Raw genomic sequence first — 15,241 nt, 5'->3', positions numbered from 1 at the left:
ATACATATTCGATTTAAAAAAAGGCAAGGCAAGGATTTGAATCCCACAGTGTACATAGTCCTCCACTCCTAACACTTTTTTGTCTCCACTGTAAGTAAGTTCATTTCTAGGGCATCGGTTTGAATCAGTGAGGGGTAAGGAAACATCAGCCAACGTTAGCATTCCTGTATTAAATGAATGTAAATTGAAGCTAAATGCTAAATGCTTTATCGCGTTTTTTCTGTTGCCTGCCTGGCATATGTATTTATTAGGGTTGTTTCGTCGCGAAGTCTTAAGGCAAGTCAAGTGTGGCGCCTAGTGATTTCTCTATCCGAAAGATTTGGCATTGCTGTGAACTGTCTTGGAATTTCAACTACTACTAATACGGGATTTTTTTATGTCACTCAAATTCTTGATTGTTTTTGTCAAATACTCTTGCATATTCAACATTTTATATATATATATATATATATATATATATATATATATATATATATATATATATATATATATATATATATATATATATATCCCACCAAACTCCCATGGTGAAGATGCCATGAAGCCAATACTGTCCGTCATTTAACTCTTAGTGGGTAGGAAACAATCCAATCAGTTTGCTGTAATGATTTCGACACCGCCAAGATAGATTCAGTGGGATCGTTGGCAGCTTGGAATGATTACATATTTTTATTTGTAAGGAATACCGTGTGCATGCCAATGACGTGAATATTTCTAATCGTAGAGTGGTTACTCACTTGCTCAGTGAGGTCTATACATTTTTTTGGGTGATTCGGCAGCGGGTTCCTTCCAAATACTTCTATCGTACCTTCTGATTGTGTAAGGCACTAACGTCATAGTCGCTATTTGTCATGTTTTTTGTTTGTCCCTTTTGACATAATTGAACCGTTATAAACGTTAGAAAAAGCTTTAATAGTACATTGTTTATTCCAATAATTACTCTCCAGACTATATATACAATTTACAACTAAAAGCCAACATAACAGATTATTATCATAAATTATTGAATTAATACAAGCAGTGGCAAGACATTTAACGGTAATCAAGATGAACGTTGCATATTAGTATTCGAACACAGTATTCTGTGTCTAGATGGGGAACACTTTAACTGATAGCTGTAAAGTCAAATCTCTTCAGAAAGTCTCATTAAAAAACACAACAACGAGTCACACAGCGAGTCAGATACAGGCATTGCACTGCAAGAGAAATCAGAAGGGTGTGTGTGTGTTTTGTGCTACTCTCAGTTTAAGATTCTACAACCAGGCAGAGGAGTCGCCCGTGGCCTCCCCTCGCGGCTCATTGAAAACGCAGGACCGTGACCTCCGGCGGAACATGGTGGTCCCGGGGCCTTTTCTCTTGGTGAGGCGAAGGTAGATTTCGGAAGTGAGGAACCTCGGGTAGCAGTCTTTTTTCATCAGGCTGAAGACTTTGCTCTGTGCCGCATCGAAGCAGGTATTCGTCGGCGTGGTGATGGTCTTCTGGATGGCCACCTTTGTTGCGTAGTCGATGTTGACCTAAAAGTAAAGTGACACTATTATGTTAAGTGGCTCAATCCCAAATCAAACCTTAGATATGGTAATATGGTACTAGCTCCTCCTTCCCATTTGATTGTTTTCAAAAGAAAAGCAATGCTCATTCCAATTGGTGCTTGTACAAAGCACATCTTCCCGTTGATTTTGCGATCACTCAAACATCTGTTATGTCCGCTCAAACAAATTCCAGTTCCCTTCAAAATTTCAGTTTTTTTATTTGCATCTACACTATATATACAAAAGTATGTGGACACCGCTTCAAAGTAGTGGATTCGGCTATTTCAGCCAGACCCGTTGCTGACAGGTGTATAAATCGAGCACACAGTCATGCAATCTCCATAGACAAACATTGGCAGTAGAATGGACTTACTGAAGAGCTCAGTGACTTTCAACGACTCCCAACAAGTCAAATTGCTAACCCTGCTAGAGCTGCCCGGGTCAAATTTAAGTTCTGTTATTGTGAGGTGGAAACAGATAGGAGCAACAATGGCTCAGCCGTGAAGTGGTAGGCCACACAAGCTCACAGAACGGGACCGCCAAGTGCTGAAGCACATAACGCGTAAAAATCGTTGATGTAATCATTGTGTGCTAGGAGAATGGGACCAAATACTAAACTTTTGACTACTTTAATGCAGATATAAGTGAATCTGTCCTATTGCCACTCACTGTAGTCTCCGCCTAATGTTGAATATGCAAGAGTATTTGACAAAAACAATCAAGAATTTGAGTGAAATCCATGGTGAAAGCTACTGGTGATTGTGAAATCGTGAGGGGGCGGTACCTTAGAGAGATGCTTGTTGGAAATAGAGTAATTTCATGCAAATTTATTAAATTATGCCCATGGTTATATAGAAATTACATGTTATTTTAGCTCTACACCCAATCCTTTCTATTGGCAAGTGTGACTTGTTTAAGATCATTGGGAGAGGGGTAAATGTACTCAAAACAGCTACAGTTCATGACTGGCCCAAGACACCTTGAGACATTCTTCCTAGTTTATGTTACGCAGAGCCCTCCATGTAAATGCACTTCTGTGACACAATACATGTCCCTGTACTTGGTTTGGAAGTCATGCTCACTTATTCTTCAACTGAGCTTAGAAGACACTAACATCTTCATCTCAAACTGAAAGAGTCTGGGTAATCATTCCACTGGCTCAGTTGCTGCTAGTCGCAGAGAAGGAAAACCACACGGTCACGATCTGTCTCCATCCAATGGTGCCTGAGGTTGTAACGCTTCTAAACCACACGCTTCTGTAATGGTCATATCTGTCTTACTAGGGGAGTAGAGCATCTTCTTAACCACAGGTTTATCATGCACTCGGGGCTTTGTTCATGCCTCATACTCATTGTAACCTCTGCATAATTCCAATGCATAGTTTATAAAAGTTGAAGTCTGTATAGCGGTGAATGTTGATGCATTTGCATCCAGTCTCCTTTTGAATTAGATCAAGACCATAGAAGAGCAACAAAATTGAGATTTGATCTTTCTGTGAATGCTTGACCAACTAGCAGCTTTAGGGAAGTCCCATTGATGTGGCCCCAACAGTTTCCCCAATTGCCATTAATAGGGCCCACATGGTCAGGGAAACATCTAGACCCTATACAGCTTATAAAGCTCCAGCAAGGCCTATTTGGTTTCGTTTCTCAAGCACCATATATACCTCCTTTGGGGCATCGGCTTCAATGAAGACAGCATACATCTGCTTGGCTTTGGTGATGAGCCTGGAATCCGAGTCGATGGTCTTGTATTCCTCACAGGCCAACCAGAACTCAATGTTCTCCTCACTGAACTCTGTTCTGAGGAACTGAGAAAACGTCTCCACTCCATCTACTCGGGGGAGAAGAACATACTCTTTAATGATCCATTGGATTTATTGGATTCAATCGTGAGGCTTATATGGATAAAAAAACAACATGTACTGCTCCAGAATAATGGCAACAAAGGGATCTGCACTGTGCCCACTGATACTATGGATGAGTTACTTCGTAACTTACACTTGATTGAATTTCAGACTGCATTAATTGAGATTTGGCTGATTTTGGTTCATTCCGATTCAAAATAGAAATGGTCAAGCTCTGTAGATTCCCATCCTGCTCTCAATGGAAAGTGGGAAAGACAATATTGAACATTCAACCAGTGATCTCAATGACTCATAGAGCGAGCCCCGCAAAATTATTCACAGCTGTAATGAAACACTCTTTCAATAGACATATCAGGAAGTTAGACAGGTTTGATAGTCTTACCTAACACTAAAAATATAGCAGTGACACTCCATTGTTCTCTCCTCTAACCTTTAATTTCCCTAAAGACACTGTGGCTTCCCATTAAAGTTGTGCCTTGAACAAAAATAGACTCGCAATTTGTGACTAAATCAGACATCGCCGGTTTCAATCTAACCTGAATGTCTGAGCAGCTCTTCAAAGGTGCTACTCCAACTCAGAGCTGCCTCCGGTGAGATGCTGCGGAAAAAAAAGAGTCAGAGATACCATTTAAGTCCTTTGCTAATGATGTGTTTATTTGTTTATATATCTTTCTGTGCAAGCCTGTTGAACACCGATGGTGGGCTACAGTATGTCTAGCTTCTGTTGTTCCCCAATGGTATTTGGATTGAGGAAAATAAACTGTATAGTCCATGAATTTAAAGGGGTATTTCAGCTAAATGACACATTTAGATATTTGTTTCCTTGTAGTAGTCTATGGGCTGGGCAATGCTGCTTAGGACTTATGGCAACAACGATCTAAATGTAATTGCGCTGAACTTGCCCTTTAAAGGCCCGCACAGACTATAAGATTTTAGCCGTCTCATATGCCACCCAGACAACATGTACACATCGTGGGCAAATTCTTAGGTCGTAAAACGATTGTCGGGCGTCTCACTGTGACAGGGTCTTGGGTTTGCCCATTTAAGTATGACTGTGTGCGGTCATAGTCTCCAACAAAGTTCTGGCAGTGTCAACAATGTTGAGCCTTAGTCGTGCAGTGTGGCATGCATTTATTTCTTCAAAATTAGAATTCACACATCGGATAATGAAAACTTGGCGCAAGTAATGGCCTGTGTGTAGTTCCAAATAACATAGACACACGTCGGCTGTCAACATGTCAACGCTTGTATTGTGTAACCAGCAATGACTATACTGGGGGCGCATATCCCATTGGAGCTATGGGCCTAACATTCAGTGTTAGCGTTTCCATGTTGTGATGTTCCTCTTCCATTTGAGAGTTGAGCTCCTCATGACGAGGAGAGCACGCTCACAGAGGTAGGAGGAGCAATGTCTGTCAGTCGTCAGCTTGTTGTTGTTCTCTCGATGCCGTGCTTGATACGTCCAGTTGACGTAGCCCAGCCCGGCTGACCTAGCCTCGCAAGCCAATTGCAGGATGGGACGACAGAACTGAAGCAAATCATACAATCTGGCCAAGTTGATGTAAATTAGGTCACATCGCACAGTGTGACGTGTAATAATCGTAAAAGACTAAATCCGACGTACAGTGTGGAAAGCCCTTGAGATTGAAAATGATCTTCAATACAAATTGGGTAACTGGGGCAATTAAACATGTTAATGTTTCCATTGCTTTGCCTCTGCACTTGACTGACGCCTTACTTGCTGGTTGCGGTGGTGGTCTTCTTTTCTGGACTGATGTTTTCATGGGAGCCTGACTTGGTCAGCAGAAGGCTCAGTTGGCACCTCTTGTCTTTCAATCTGCAACCAGAGTTAATGGAACACTTTACATAATGATTACATTTCGGTTTACTGTACAGCAGTTTAATCATAATGAATGAAATCACTAGCCTGGCCCCAGACCTGTTTGTGCTGTCTTGCCAACTCCTATGGTTATTATTACGCTAAACATTGTTTCAGTCGGCAAGACAGCGCAAACATATCTGGGAACCAGGCTACAAAATCACAACAACAGAGTAATAAACCAGCCATTGTTTACTCAAGCCGAGGACCTTTAACATGGACGATCACATGATAACGGAAATAAATAGGACCTCTTCTTTCGTTCCACCTGGGCCACATGACGTAAAGGCCAACAGAGCAAGCAGTGTTTCACTAAAGGCAGCAGTGGCATCTCATGGGGTGGACAGTGCCCTTGAGAATGACAGCAAAGTGAGACGGTGTGGGGTGGACAGTGCCCTTGAGAATGACAGCAAAGTGAGACGGTGTGGGGTGGACAGTGCCCTTGAGAATGCTAGCAAAGTGAGATGGTGTCAGCGTGCTAACCATCATTCTGAAACGAGGAACCAACCACACACATATGCCCTGTAGACACAGAACAAAGGCCAACCAAGGGGAAATGTACTTCTGCACCTCTTCTCAACGAACCAGTATCTGCAGCACGTTCAAGGGAATTTGCATGGGCAGGAATTCACACCGACGGACACTTGAAACGGTGTGGCAAATCATTGAAAAGTTGCATTTCCCGTCCCCTCTCTACCTCCTGTCGAGGTTGTGTCGTTCAACTTTGTGTCGTTAAATGATGGATAGTCACGAGGAACACATGTTTTACCAGGTCACAATTCATCCCCATGGCGTAGAGTCATTTCATTTGCCTCACAGTTCTACATCAAAAGTATCAACAAACCGAGACAGCCCCAAAGGACTTCACACCCTCAAACAAACGACGCTGTGGCACTTTAACAGCTACTCTGCGTCTCCTCTTGTCTCGTTGAGAACTCAGAGAGGCAAAATAAACGAACCAAGGTACAGAACTCACGGTTGTTAGTGCTAGGGTGTCACCTTAACGAATGAGCATTTCTTTTCTGATCTCCTGCTATTGAGAGAATGGCAATGGCTCTCAGATGCACATGTGCCCTCTCACTCTGTAGAGACAAGTCAAGTGTGGTGCCATGGCAGACCCCCTTACATTATGAAGTCAACACCAACACTTAATGAGTGGAAGAGTTGTGGAGGAGAAAGTCACAATATAAGAGAAGATACTCATACTAGCGATAAGGTTTTCTCTGTCTGTCTCCCATTGCTGTTGTGCAATGCAAATAAAGGAAGTGGCATTCTTACAAGATGTAATGAAACAAGGTCTTAAAAGCTTCACAGAATTGTTAAAATACACAAAAAAATCGAATTCTGCTTTCAAATAAAAAAGGATAGGAAGATTTCAAGTGCAAAAAACCTACCTGGAATTACTATCTTTCATTCTCGGTGCCTTCAAGTCCTTAGGACCAAGCATTTTGAAATACGCTTCCTCCTTTGGGGCCAAAAAGTTGAATTGAGGAAATAGAAAAACAAATGTCTCCATGCTAGCTTCCTTCTAACTTTAGCATTTGTGAAGGCAGACCACGAGCAGCTCTTAGTGTTCGTTTAACCCCATCGTTTGTACCACATCTCTTTTTAAAGCTTCGCATAGCTAAAATATTTCCCCTGTACCTTTCACACGGCTTCCTGACCTAGGTGAACTACTGAGTTTACCGCAGCATCAGTGATAAAGAAAACCCCCTCATGCTCAACATCCTGCTTTAAAACTATTAACTATGAACTTCAAAGAAAACAATAACTTCCTATTACCAGACAAATACTGCATTTACATTAGTAATACTGTACAAACCTGGATTAGGCCTACATTATGACTCCATCAAGCATTAAGTGATAGACTGATATGCAAAGCTACTGTTGCAAATATTCGGATCAAAGGTATATTGAAGCACTTTCAACCTGTGTTAATAGTGTATTGAACCTGTATTGAATCACTTTGAACCTGTATTAATAGTGTATTGAACCTGTTCAAACCCGCGCTTTGAATGCAGCAGGTAGCCTAGTGGTTAGAGGGTTGGGCCAGTAACCGAAGGTCATTGATTTGAAAACCCGTTCCGATGAAGTGAAAAATCTGCCGATGTGCCCTTGAGCAAGGCACTTAACTCTCATTTGCTCCAGGGGCGCTGTACTACTATGGCTGACCCTGTAAAATTACACATTTCACTAAACATATCTGGTGTATCTGACAATAAAAATATATATACATACACTGAGTGTACAAAACATTAGGAACACATGCTCTTTCCATGACAGACTGACCAGGTGAATGCTATGATCCCTTATTGATGTCACCTGTTAAATCCACTTCAATCAGTGTAGATGAAGGGGAGGTGACAGGCTAACCTTTTACTGCAATGTGCTAAATCAGGGACAATGTGCTAAATCAGGGTCACACAGTATGGTTCTTGGTAGTCTTAAACAAATCTACTTTGAGACAAATGTATACACCTCACACACATGGTTATGGGCTTAAACATTCCACCCATGACGCCACTAAAGGGTGACTTGATTTGACTGCGGGAAAGAACTACAGAAGGATTTTTAGGCCTTGAGACAATTTAGACATGGATAGTGTATGTGTGCCATTCAGAGGGGGAATGGGCGAGACAAAATGTAAGCGCCTTTGAACGGTGAATGGTAGCAGGTGCCAGGCGCACCAGTTTGAGTGTGTCAACTGCAATGCTGCTGGGTTTTTCCCCCCTTAAATAGTTTTCCGTATCTATCAAGAATGGTCCACCCCCCGCCCCCAAAGGACATCCAGCCAACTTAACACAACTGTGGGCCCAGCATACCTGTAGAATGCTTTGACCCGACGAATTGAGGCTGTTCTGAGGGCAAAAGGGGATGCAACTCAATTTTAGGACTGTGTTCCTAATGTTTGTACACTCAGTGTTTATACTGTATACAGTGTATTGTGTGACTTGACCGGGTATCAAAACATGAAGCGCTGTCAAGTATTATGATAATCTCAGATAATTATATGGGTAGTTGTTTGACAGTGCATGATCTAACAGTGATCGATGGTGTTGCTGCGACTACGTTGTTGCCTTCTACAGGTGTCCTATCAGGCCGTGTGTCTGCAAACTGCTAAAGATGAACAGTGTTGCGTCATAACAGCCAGCACACAATTGACACACCCAATTAGCATTCTCCTCAAAGGAAGCCAGAGGTTTAAACACTCCACGAGCGAAACATCATCCCCTCATTCAGATAATACGAGGGGTGGTGGTTTTGCAACTTATCGGCAAGATGTCATCTCAAAGTGCAAGGCGCTGTCGTTCCCGATTGACAGAGTAATGCTGTGATTCCGCCGCGCTATCGGCAGCCAGCCAGTGAAGAGATAGAGTGGAATGAGATGGAATGGATAGTAAAATGGTTTGCATAAAGGCTGGGTACGGAGGCCTGGCGGTTTCCAGGGCATCAGTGGTTTAATAGAGATAGACAAACCCACAGTGACACGGCGGAGAGCAACAGGGAATAGGTGCCCTCGCAGATAGACAGAGACAACTGTGATGTCTTTGTTTTAAAGGAGAGTAGGAGAAACAGCAACCACCGAAGCCCAGAGAAGAGGATGGACTTGTGAATGGGAACAATGCAGTTGAATGTTTAACCATAGCAAACACAGACCATGGGCCTGGTTCATAATACCGTTTGACACTACACCCAACTACGGATCTTATGGTACTCTAATGCATCATCAGTCCTCCTCTACTTATCGCGGATAAGCTATTCTCGTGCCATCCTAATAACCACAAGACAACACAAGTTGCGGTTGTTGACATAACTGGACTTCAGCAGTTATGAAATTCTTATGTACTACTTTTGAATGATGTATGAATGAGTTATGAATGAGTTATGAATGATTTATGAATGAGTTATGAATGATTTATGAATGAGTTATGAAGCCCTTATGTTTGGTCCCTTCAAATAACATTTTACCTAGATGACTACATAGATAGACGTTTAATTGTCACATACGCCGGATAGGTGCAGTGAAATGTGTTGTTTTACAAGGTCAGTCATAGTAGTACGGCGCCCCTGGAGCAAATTAGGGTTAACAGCCTTGCTCAAGGGCACATCGGCAGATTGTTCACGTTGTCGGCTCGGGTATTCAAACCAACGATCTTTTGCTTACTGGCCCATCACTCTAAAAGCTAGGCTACCTGCCACCCGAGTTAGCTTATTAGCTACCTTACTTCATTATGTGTATACTGCAAGTCAGTGGTCACCAACGTAGAAAAGCAAGCCGAGATCTACTGTTCAGAAAAAGAAAAAAAACATGACTTATAAAACACAAGCCTATGTAGCAATGAGGTTTGTGCAGTAGGCTATAGGCCCAATACATTATCACTGCATATTGGCTATGCTTGAATTGCCCTGCCAATGTTGTTCTTCTCAGACCATTTTGAAATACATTTTTTGGTATATGATAACACTGGTAATAGATCATTTGTTGTATTACTTGTGAGGCACAGCTGAGTGAGCATAATAATTAGCTTTTTTACATTTTACTGGACCGATGGCCTGCATCTGATGGTCAGTCTGAGGGGAGGGAGGGAGAGAGCAGCGTTGAGGCTCACCCGTCCCTCCGCTCTCTCTCCCTCCTCTGAGACAAGGGGACACAGTCGCACTGCAATATCTCTGCCTCATCCACCAATTCACGTTGTTACTCCTATGACCAGAGAATGTGAAATATTCCTCGCTGTTAAAAAAGACAAGCCGCTAATAAAAAACAATTCAAGCTTATCAAAACACTTTGCTATACTCATTCATTGCAGCTGCAGTGCTGGTTGTGGCGTGCGTGGAAGTATGGAGAATGCACATGTTATGGCTTATAAAAGTGTCGAACAATGTGTTGACAGTGCTGAATAACAAATTAAACATGAATTTACTAATACAGCAGCTCTTTGCTGTTATCATTGAGTCTCTCTCTAGTCATGGTTTTACAAGTTTTGAAATCTCACCGTATCGACTTTGTTATGCGTTCGCGGCTTTTTTTGTCTTTTTTTTTTTTATACAGCCTATGGCTTGAAAAAACTGTGCAGTCACAGTGATCTGAGCTATCTGATAGGTCAGCAGTAGGCCTATAGGTACACTTGATTTGCTCTCTGGGCCTGCTGGGTATGGCAGAGTTCTATCTTCAGACACATGAAATGGTTCAAAATGTGAACAGTTTGCCTTCCCGGCGCTAATGCTGCTGAATCAAGTGCACCTACCGCCAACAGCGCTAAACAAAAAAACAAAAAAAGGCTTTATCGATGTTGTTTTTTACAGAAATGTTTGGTGATCGACTACGAATGCCCCTTGGAGATCGACCAGTCGACCATTGCTGTAAGTAGTTACTGTTTTGCACTTAAAGGTCCAAATGCAGCTGTTTTTATCTCAATATTAAATAATTTCTGGGTAACAATTAAGTACCATACTGTGATTGTTTACAATTAAAATGGTCAAAAATAAACAAAAATAGCTTATTTGCAAAAATCTATTTCTCAAGCAATAATTTTGCTAGGACTGTCTGGGAGTGGTCTGAGTATCTGTTATTGGCAGAGAAGTTTGGAACGCTCTTTTTTATTGGTCTGTTAACTAATTTTTATTTTTTCTTTATTTAACTAGGCAAGTCAGTTAAGAACAAATTCTTATTTTCAATGACGGCCTAGGAACACTGGGTTAACTGCCTTGTTCAGGGGAAGAACCATAGATTTTTTACCTTGTCAGCTTGGGGATTTGATCTTGCAACCTTTTGGTTACTAGTCCAACGCTTTAACCACTAGGCCCCAAGAAGTAGGCTACTTTTATATATATAACACAGGGAAATCACATTTTTGACTGCACTGGGCCTTTAAGCGGCAACACTCAAGAGCACCGTCCTGCTGTGGCAAGTTTATTACTAACAGTTGAATCATTACAACCAATTAAAATGAAAGTCTATCAAATTAGTTTGTTAGCTCAGGTGTGGTTAACTCGTTAGGTATTCTGGGCCGAATGTCTGGAGGATCGATGCATCTGCAGAACCGAATAGATGCTGCCAGCTGGTCACCAATGATTTGATTTGTTTCATTATTCAAAATAATATTCAGAGAACCATTACAGTTGAATTATTTCACTACCAGCTCCTGCAATTCATTCCAAAAGCAATATGGCCACACGTCGTTAGCATGAAAACTCAATGAGAGCAAAGGCTGTTCTTCTGTCTCTGTGGCGTTTCAGGATGCTTTAAAATGTTCATTTACATGGAGTGTAGTTGCTGGGGTGGGTGGATGAGTAGATTCAGTGTAGCAAAGACACTAGGGGATATGGCACCATTTAAAAAAACGCGGGTTAAACGTTACTGGCACCATACATAACCAAAGTTCAGAGATCAACACAAAGGGAGATAGAGGTACAAGTGCTTTGTGGTTTGTGGTTGTCTCGTCTTCCTTGGTTGAATGCACTTATTGTAAAACTTTCTGGATTCCCAGCAAACAGGGGACTTGCTAAAGACATTTGGCGACATTCCTACTGGGATCCTTTAAGGGTTTCAGCGAGATGTTATACCACTTACATTGGGAAAACGTTCTAGCAACATTAAAACATGACAGGACCATAAGAGGACGTTCAGTACACATCCCAGTTTGGTCGCTGCATAACGTTATGATAACGTATTTTCATGTCCATAAGTGAACGTTATGAAAAGGTTCCTATTTGGTTCCGATAGGACACTCTCCATAGGGCATTCAATGACCACAAGGGGACGATTCATGATGGCCAAAGGGGGCGTAGCATAATGGTCCCAATGGAACGTTCTCTGGGGGACCTTTGCGTAGTTCCCTGTAAGGTACCATGACGTCACGTCATGGTTCTCAGGACTCAGGACATTACGTGAGGGAACATCCCTGCATGCAAAATTTTTTTTTGTCAGGATGTCCCCGGAACATGGCGAAATGGTCGCCTCAAGTGGTCAGGGCGGTTGTGTCATGGTCCCCTGGACATTGTGTCATTTTGAATGAGAAACCCTTTCTGCTTTGGTTGTCGTCAATGATTGACATATTGAGAGGATGGTTATGAGATATAGTGGATGGTGCTACACACTGACTGCACGCCCCTTTATGAAAAACATCAGGCCCTAGGGCCTCATTGGCACACTCGCTCCCTCTGCCTTTTCATCATCCTCCCGATTAGGTATTCTGTTTCTGAATGGCAAGTAAGCATGCTGCTTGGTGCCTTCCCCCGAAACCGGGTTATAATTATTTAACAAGTGACATCAGAAAATGTAAGGTAAAGCAAACTAGTAGGCTAGTTCATTGCGGTAGCTTCAACGCACACCCTGTTACCAGTATATCGATCACTTCTTCCTAGAAAGAAGACAGTGTTTGGATATGTGTGTAGTTACTTGGACTCGATTTCCAATCATCCACCAAATACATTGGAATGTACATTAAACATCTGCAGGGAGCTGGTTTGAGCTGTTGTGTGCATAGCCCATCAGCTCTGGGATCTCCCTTACTAAATGAGACCTTACCAGAAAGCTGCAGGCTTCCAGGAAGAGAAACTCTCTCAGCTTTCAACTTGTTGGGTCTGACACAGGCAGACAATGACACCCAGATACCAAGGTGGCTGATCTCAATTGCCATAATTTCCTTTGAGAAACCACGCGGTTAGCAGCTAACCACAGCTCAGGGGCATTTACATACTGTGTAGGTCTCAAAGCAGGGCAGCAGCCAGTGTGTGTTTACATAGAACCAGAAGTGCAAATGGAGGAAGAGAAGAAGAAGAAAACAAGTTATATTTATACAAGTTACACAACTATATTTACAGAATGTGGTATTATGAGAAATGGCTGTGGAAGAGAAATGTATCAAGGTCTCTCTAGCAGTAGCAGTGTCTCTGTAAGGTCAGGCTTACCATGGCCATTAGTATGTTTAGTATTGACCAGCAGACGAAGCTTGACAGTTTCACAGACTCTGCTGGAAGGCTTTGTCCTTTTGTTATCATGCTAGCACACAGACCCATACTATAGCACACAGACCCATACTATAGCACACAGACCCATACTATAGCACACAGACCCATACTATAGCACACAGACCCATACTATAGCACACAGACCCATACTATAGCACACAGACCCGATGCTGCCACCTACTGCTGTGTAGACCAATGAGTCCACTGGGCATAGACGTCAATTCAACATCTATATCAACGTTGGTTCAATGTCATTTCATTGAAATGACGTGGAAACAACGTTGATTCAACCATTCTGTGCCCAGTGGGATGCTTTCTACCCTAAGCACAATATAGAATATAACTCCTAACTTTAAGAGAAAGTACATTTTCTTAAAATAAACTTTAGTGTTGTTGTTCCCCCATATTGAATCACAGACATTATAGGATTTAATTTGGTCCTTTTTAGGCACGGGACACAGGCTGTAGTGGCTCGGCGGAGGTTAGCCTAAGATAAGGTGACTGCGCCAAAAGGAGGAGAGTGAGCAGGGTGTTTTGTAGCGATGCACTGTCCCATTGTCCAGACACTCTTGAGTGATGCGCTAGTAAAGAGGGCCAGACAGAGTTCTTTATCATAGGTCCATGAATGTTTCATAGTCTCTCTTGTAATCAAGTCCACATGCCAATAGTGATGGATTCCACTCTCCCAATTGCCCAGTCAGGACAGACAGCACCACACGTACAAATAAGGATTTACATGCCAAGTCGCCTTGATCAATAAAAATGTTCTCCTTAAGAGAGATTTCTGTCTTCTCTCGGGGTAGGACATATCAAAGCAAATCAAATCAAATGTATTTATATAGCCCTTCGTACATCAGCTGATCTCTGAAAGTGCTGTACAGAAACCCAGCCTAAAACCCCAAACAGCAAGCAATGCAGGTGGAGAAGCACGATGGCTAGGAAAAACTCCCTAGAAAGGCCAAAACCTAGGAAGTAACCTAGAGAGGAACCAGGCTATGTGGGGTGGCCAGTCCTCTTCTGGCTGTGCCGGGTGGAGATTATAACAGAACATGGCCAAGATGTTCAAATGTTCATAAAGGACCAGCAGGGTAAAATAATAATAATCACAGGCAGAACAGTTGAAACTGGAGCAGCAGCACGGCCTTTTCCTTTGTTTTGTATTTATTTATTTAGTATGGTCAGGGCGTGAGTTGGGGTGGGCAGTCTGTTTGTTTTTCTATGATTTGGGAATTTGTATGTTTCGGCCTAGTATGGTTCTCAATCAGAGGCAGGTGTCATTAGTTGTCTCTGAATGAGAATCATACTTAGGTAGCCTGGGTTGCACTGTTTGTTTGAGGGTGATTGTCTATGTTGATTGCTTGTGTCAGCACAGCTCTCATTAGCTTCACGGTCATTATTTCGCTTATTGTTTTTGTATAGTGTGTTTCAGTGTTCAGTGTTTTCTTTATTCAAATTCATGATGAACACATACCACGCCGTATTTTGGTCCTCCGATCCTTCTCACCTCTCCTCTTCAGATGAAGAGGAGGACGTCCGTGACAGAAAGAGAGAATTAGAGAGAGCATACTTAAATTCACACAGGACACCGGATAGGACCGGAGAAGTACTCCAGATATAACAAACTGGCCCTAGCCCCTCGACACATGAACTACTGCAGCATAAATACTGGAGGCTGAGACAGGAGGGGTCAGGAGACACTGTGGCCCCATCCGATGACACCCCCGGACAGGGCCAAACAGGAAGGATATAACCCCACCCACTTTGCCAAAGCACAGCCCCCACACCACTAGAGGGATATCTTCAACCACCAACTTACCATCCTGAGACAAGGCCGAGTATAGCCCACATAGAATCAAACTTTTGGCTGAATTGTGGGGACAGGGTTAGGGAGATTATATAAAAACTCTAACTGTAATCATTTACATTGCCAGCTAAAACAATGGTGTCAGATTACTGATGCTTTAGAAAAACTACATGATTACTTCCTTATAAATT

At 42.4% G+C, this 15,241-nt stretch overlaps 1 protein-coding gene across 1 annotated transcript; it reads right to left on the bottom strand.

The window, feature by feature from the left end:
- Positions 1–907: 907 nt before the first annotated feature.
- LOC110530037 (regulator of G-protein signaling 21) lies at positions 908–6,965 on the bottom strand. The gene is made up of 5 exons (XM_021612805.2): positions 6,670–6,965; positions 5,135–5,233; positions 3,933–3,994; positions 3,196–3,362; positions 908–1,514 (listed from the first exon to the last, which is right to left on the bottom strand). The coding sequence occupies exons 1-5, from the start codon at positions 6,789–6,791 to the stop codon at positions 1,254–1,256; spliced, it is 711 nt and encodes a 236-aa protein (XP_021468480.1). The 5' UTR covers positions 6,792–6,965; the 3' UTR covers positions 908–1,253.
- Positions 6,966–15,241: the final 8,276 nt, after the last annotated feature.

Source organism: Oncorhynchus mykiss, chromosome 8 (assembly GCF_013265735.2).
Source record: "Oncorhynchus mykiss isolate Arlee chromosome 8, USDA_OmykA_1.1, whole genome shotgun sequence".
In the NCBI taxonomy this organism is placed as follows: Eukaryota; Metazoa; Chordata; class Actinopteri; order Salmoniformes; family Salmonidae; genus Oncorhynchus; species Oncorhynchus mykiss.
Note: the sequence above shows the minus strand (reverse complement) of the source record. Positions and strands in the feature narration are given on the sequence as shown.

Excerpts from the sequence above, each read along its gene's own strand:
- LOC110530037 (XM_021612805.2), bottom strand. The coding sequence starts at position 6,791 with ATGGAGACATTTGTTTTTCTATTTCCTCAATTCAACTTTTTGGCCCCA. Across the intron at positions 3,995-5,134 it reads ACCACCACCGCAACCAGCAA|CATCTCACCGGAGGCAGCTC; the intron begins GTAAGGCGTCAG and ends TTTTTTCCGCAG. Across the intron at positions 3,363-3,932 it reads AGAGCTGCTCAGACATTCAG|ATGGAGTGGAGACGTTTTCT; the intron begins GTTAGATTGAAA and ends TCCCCCGAGTAG.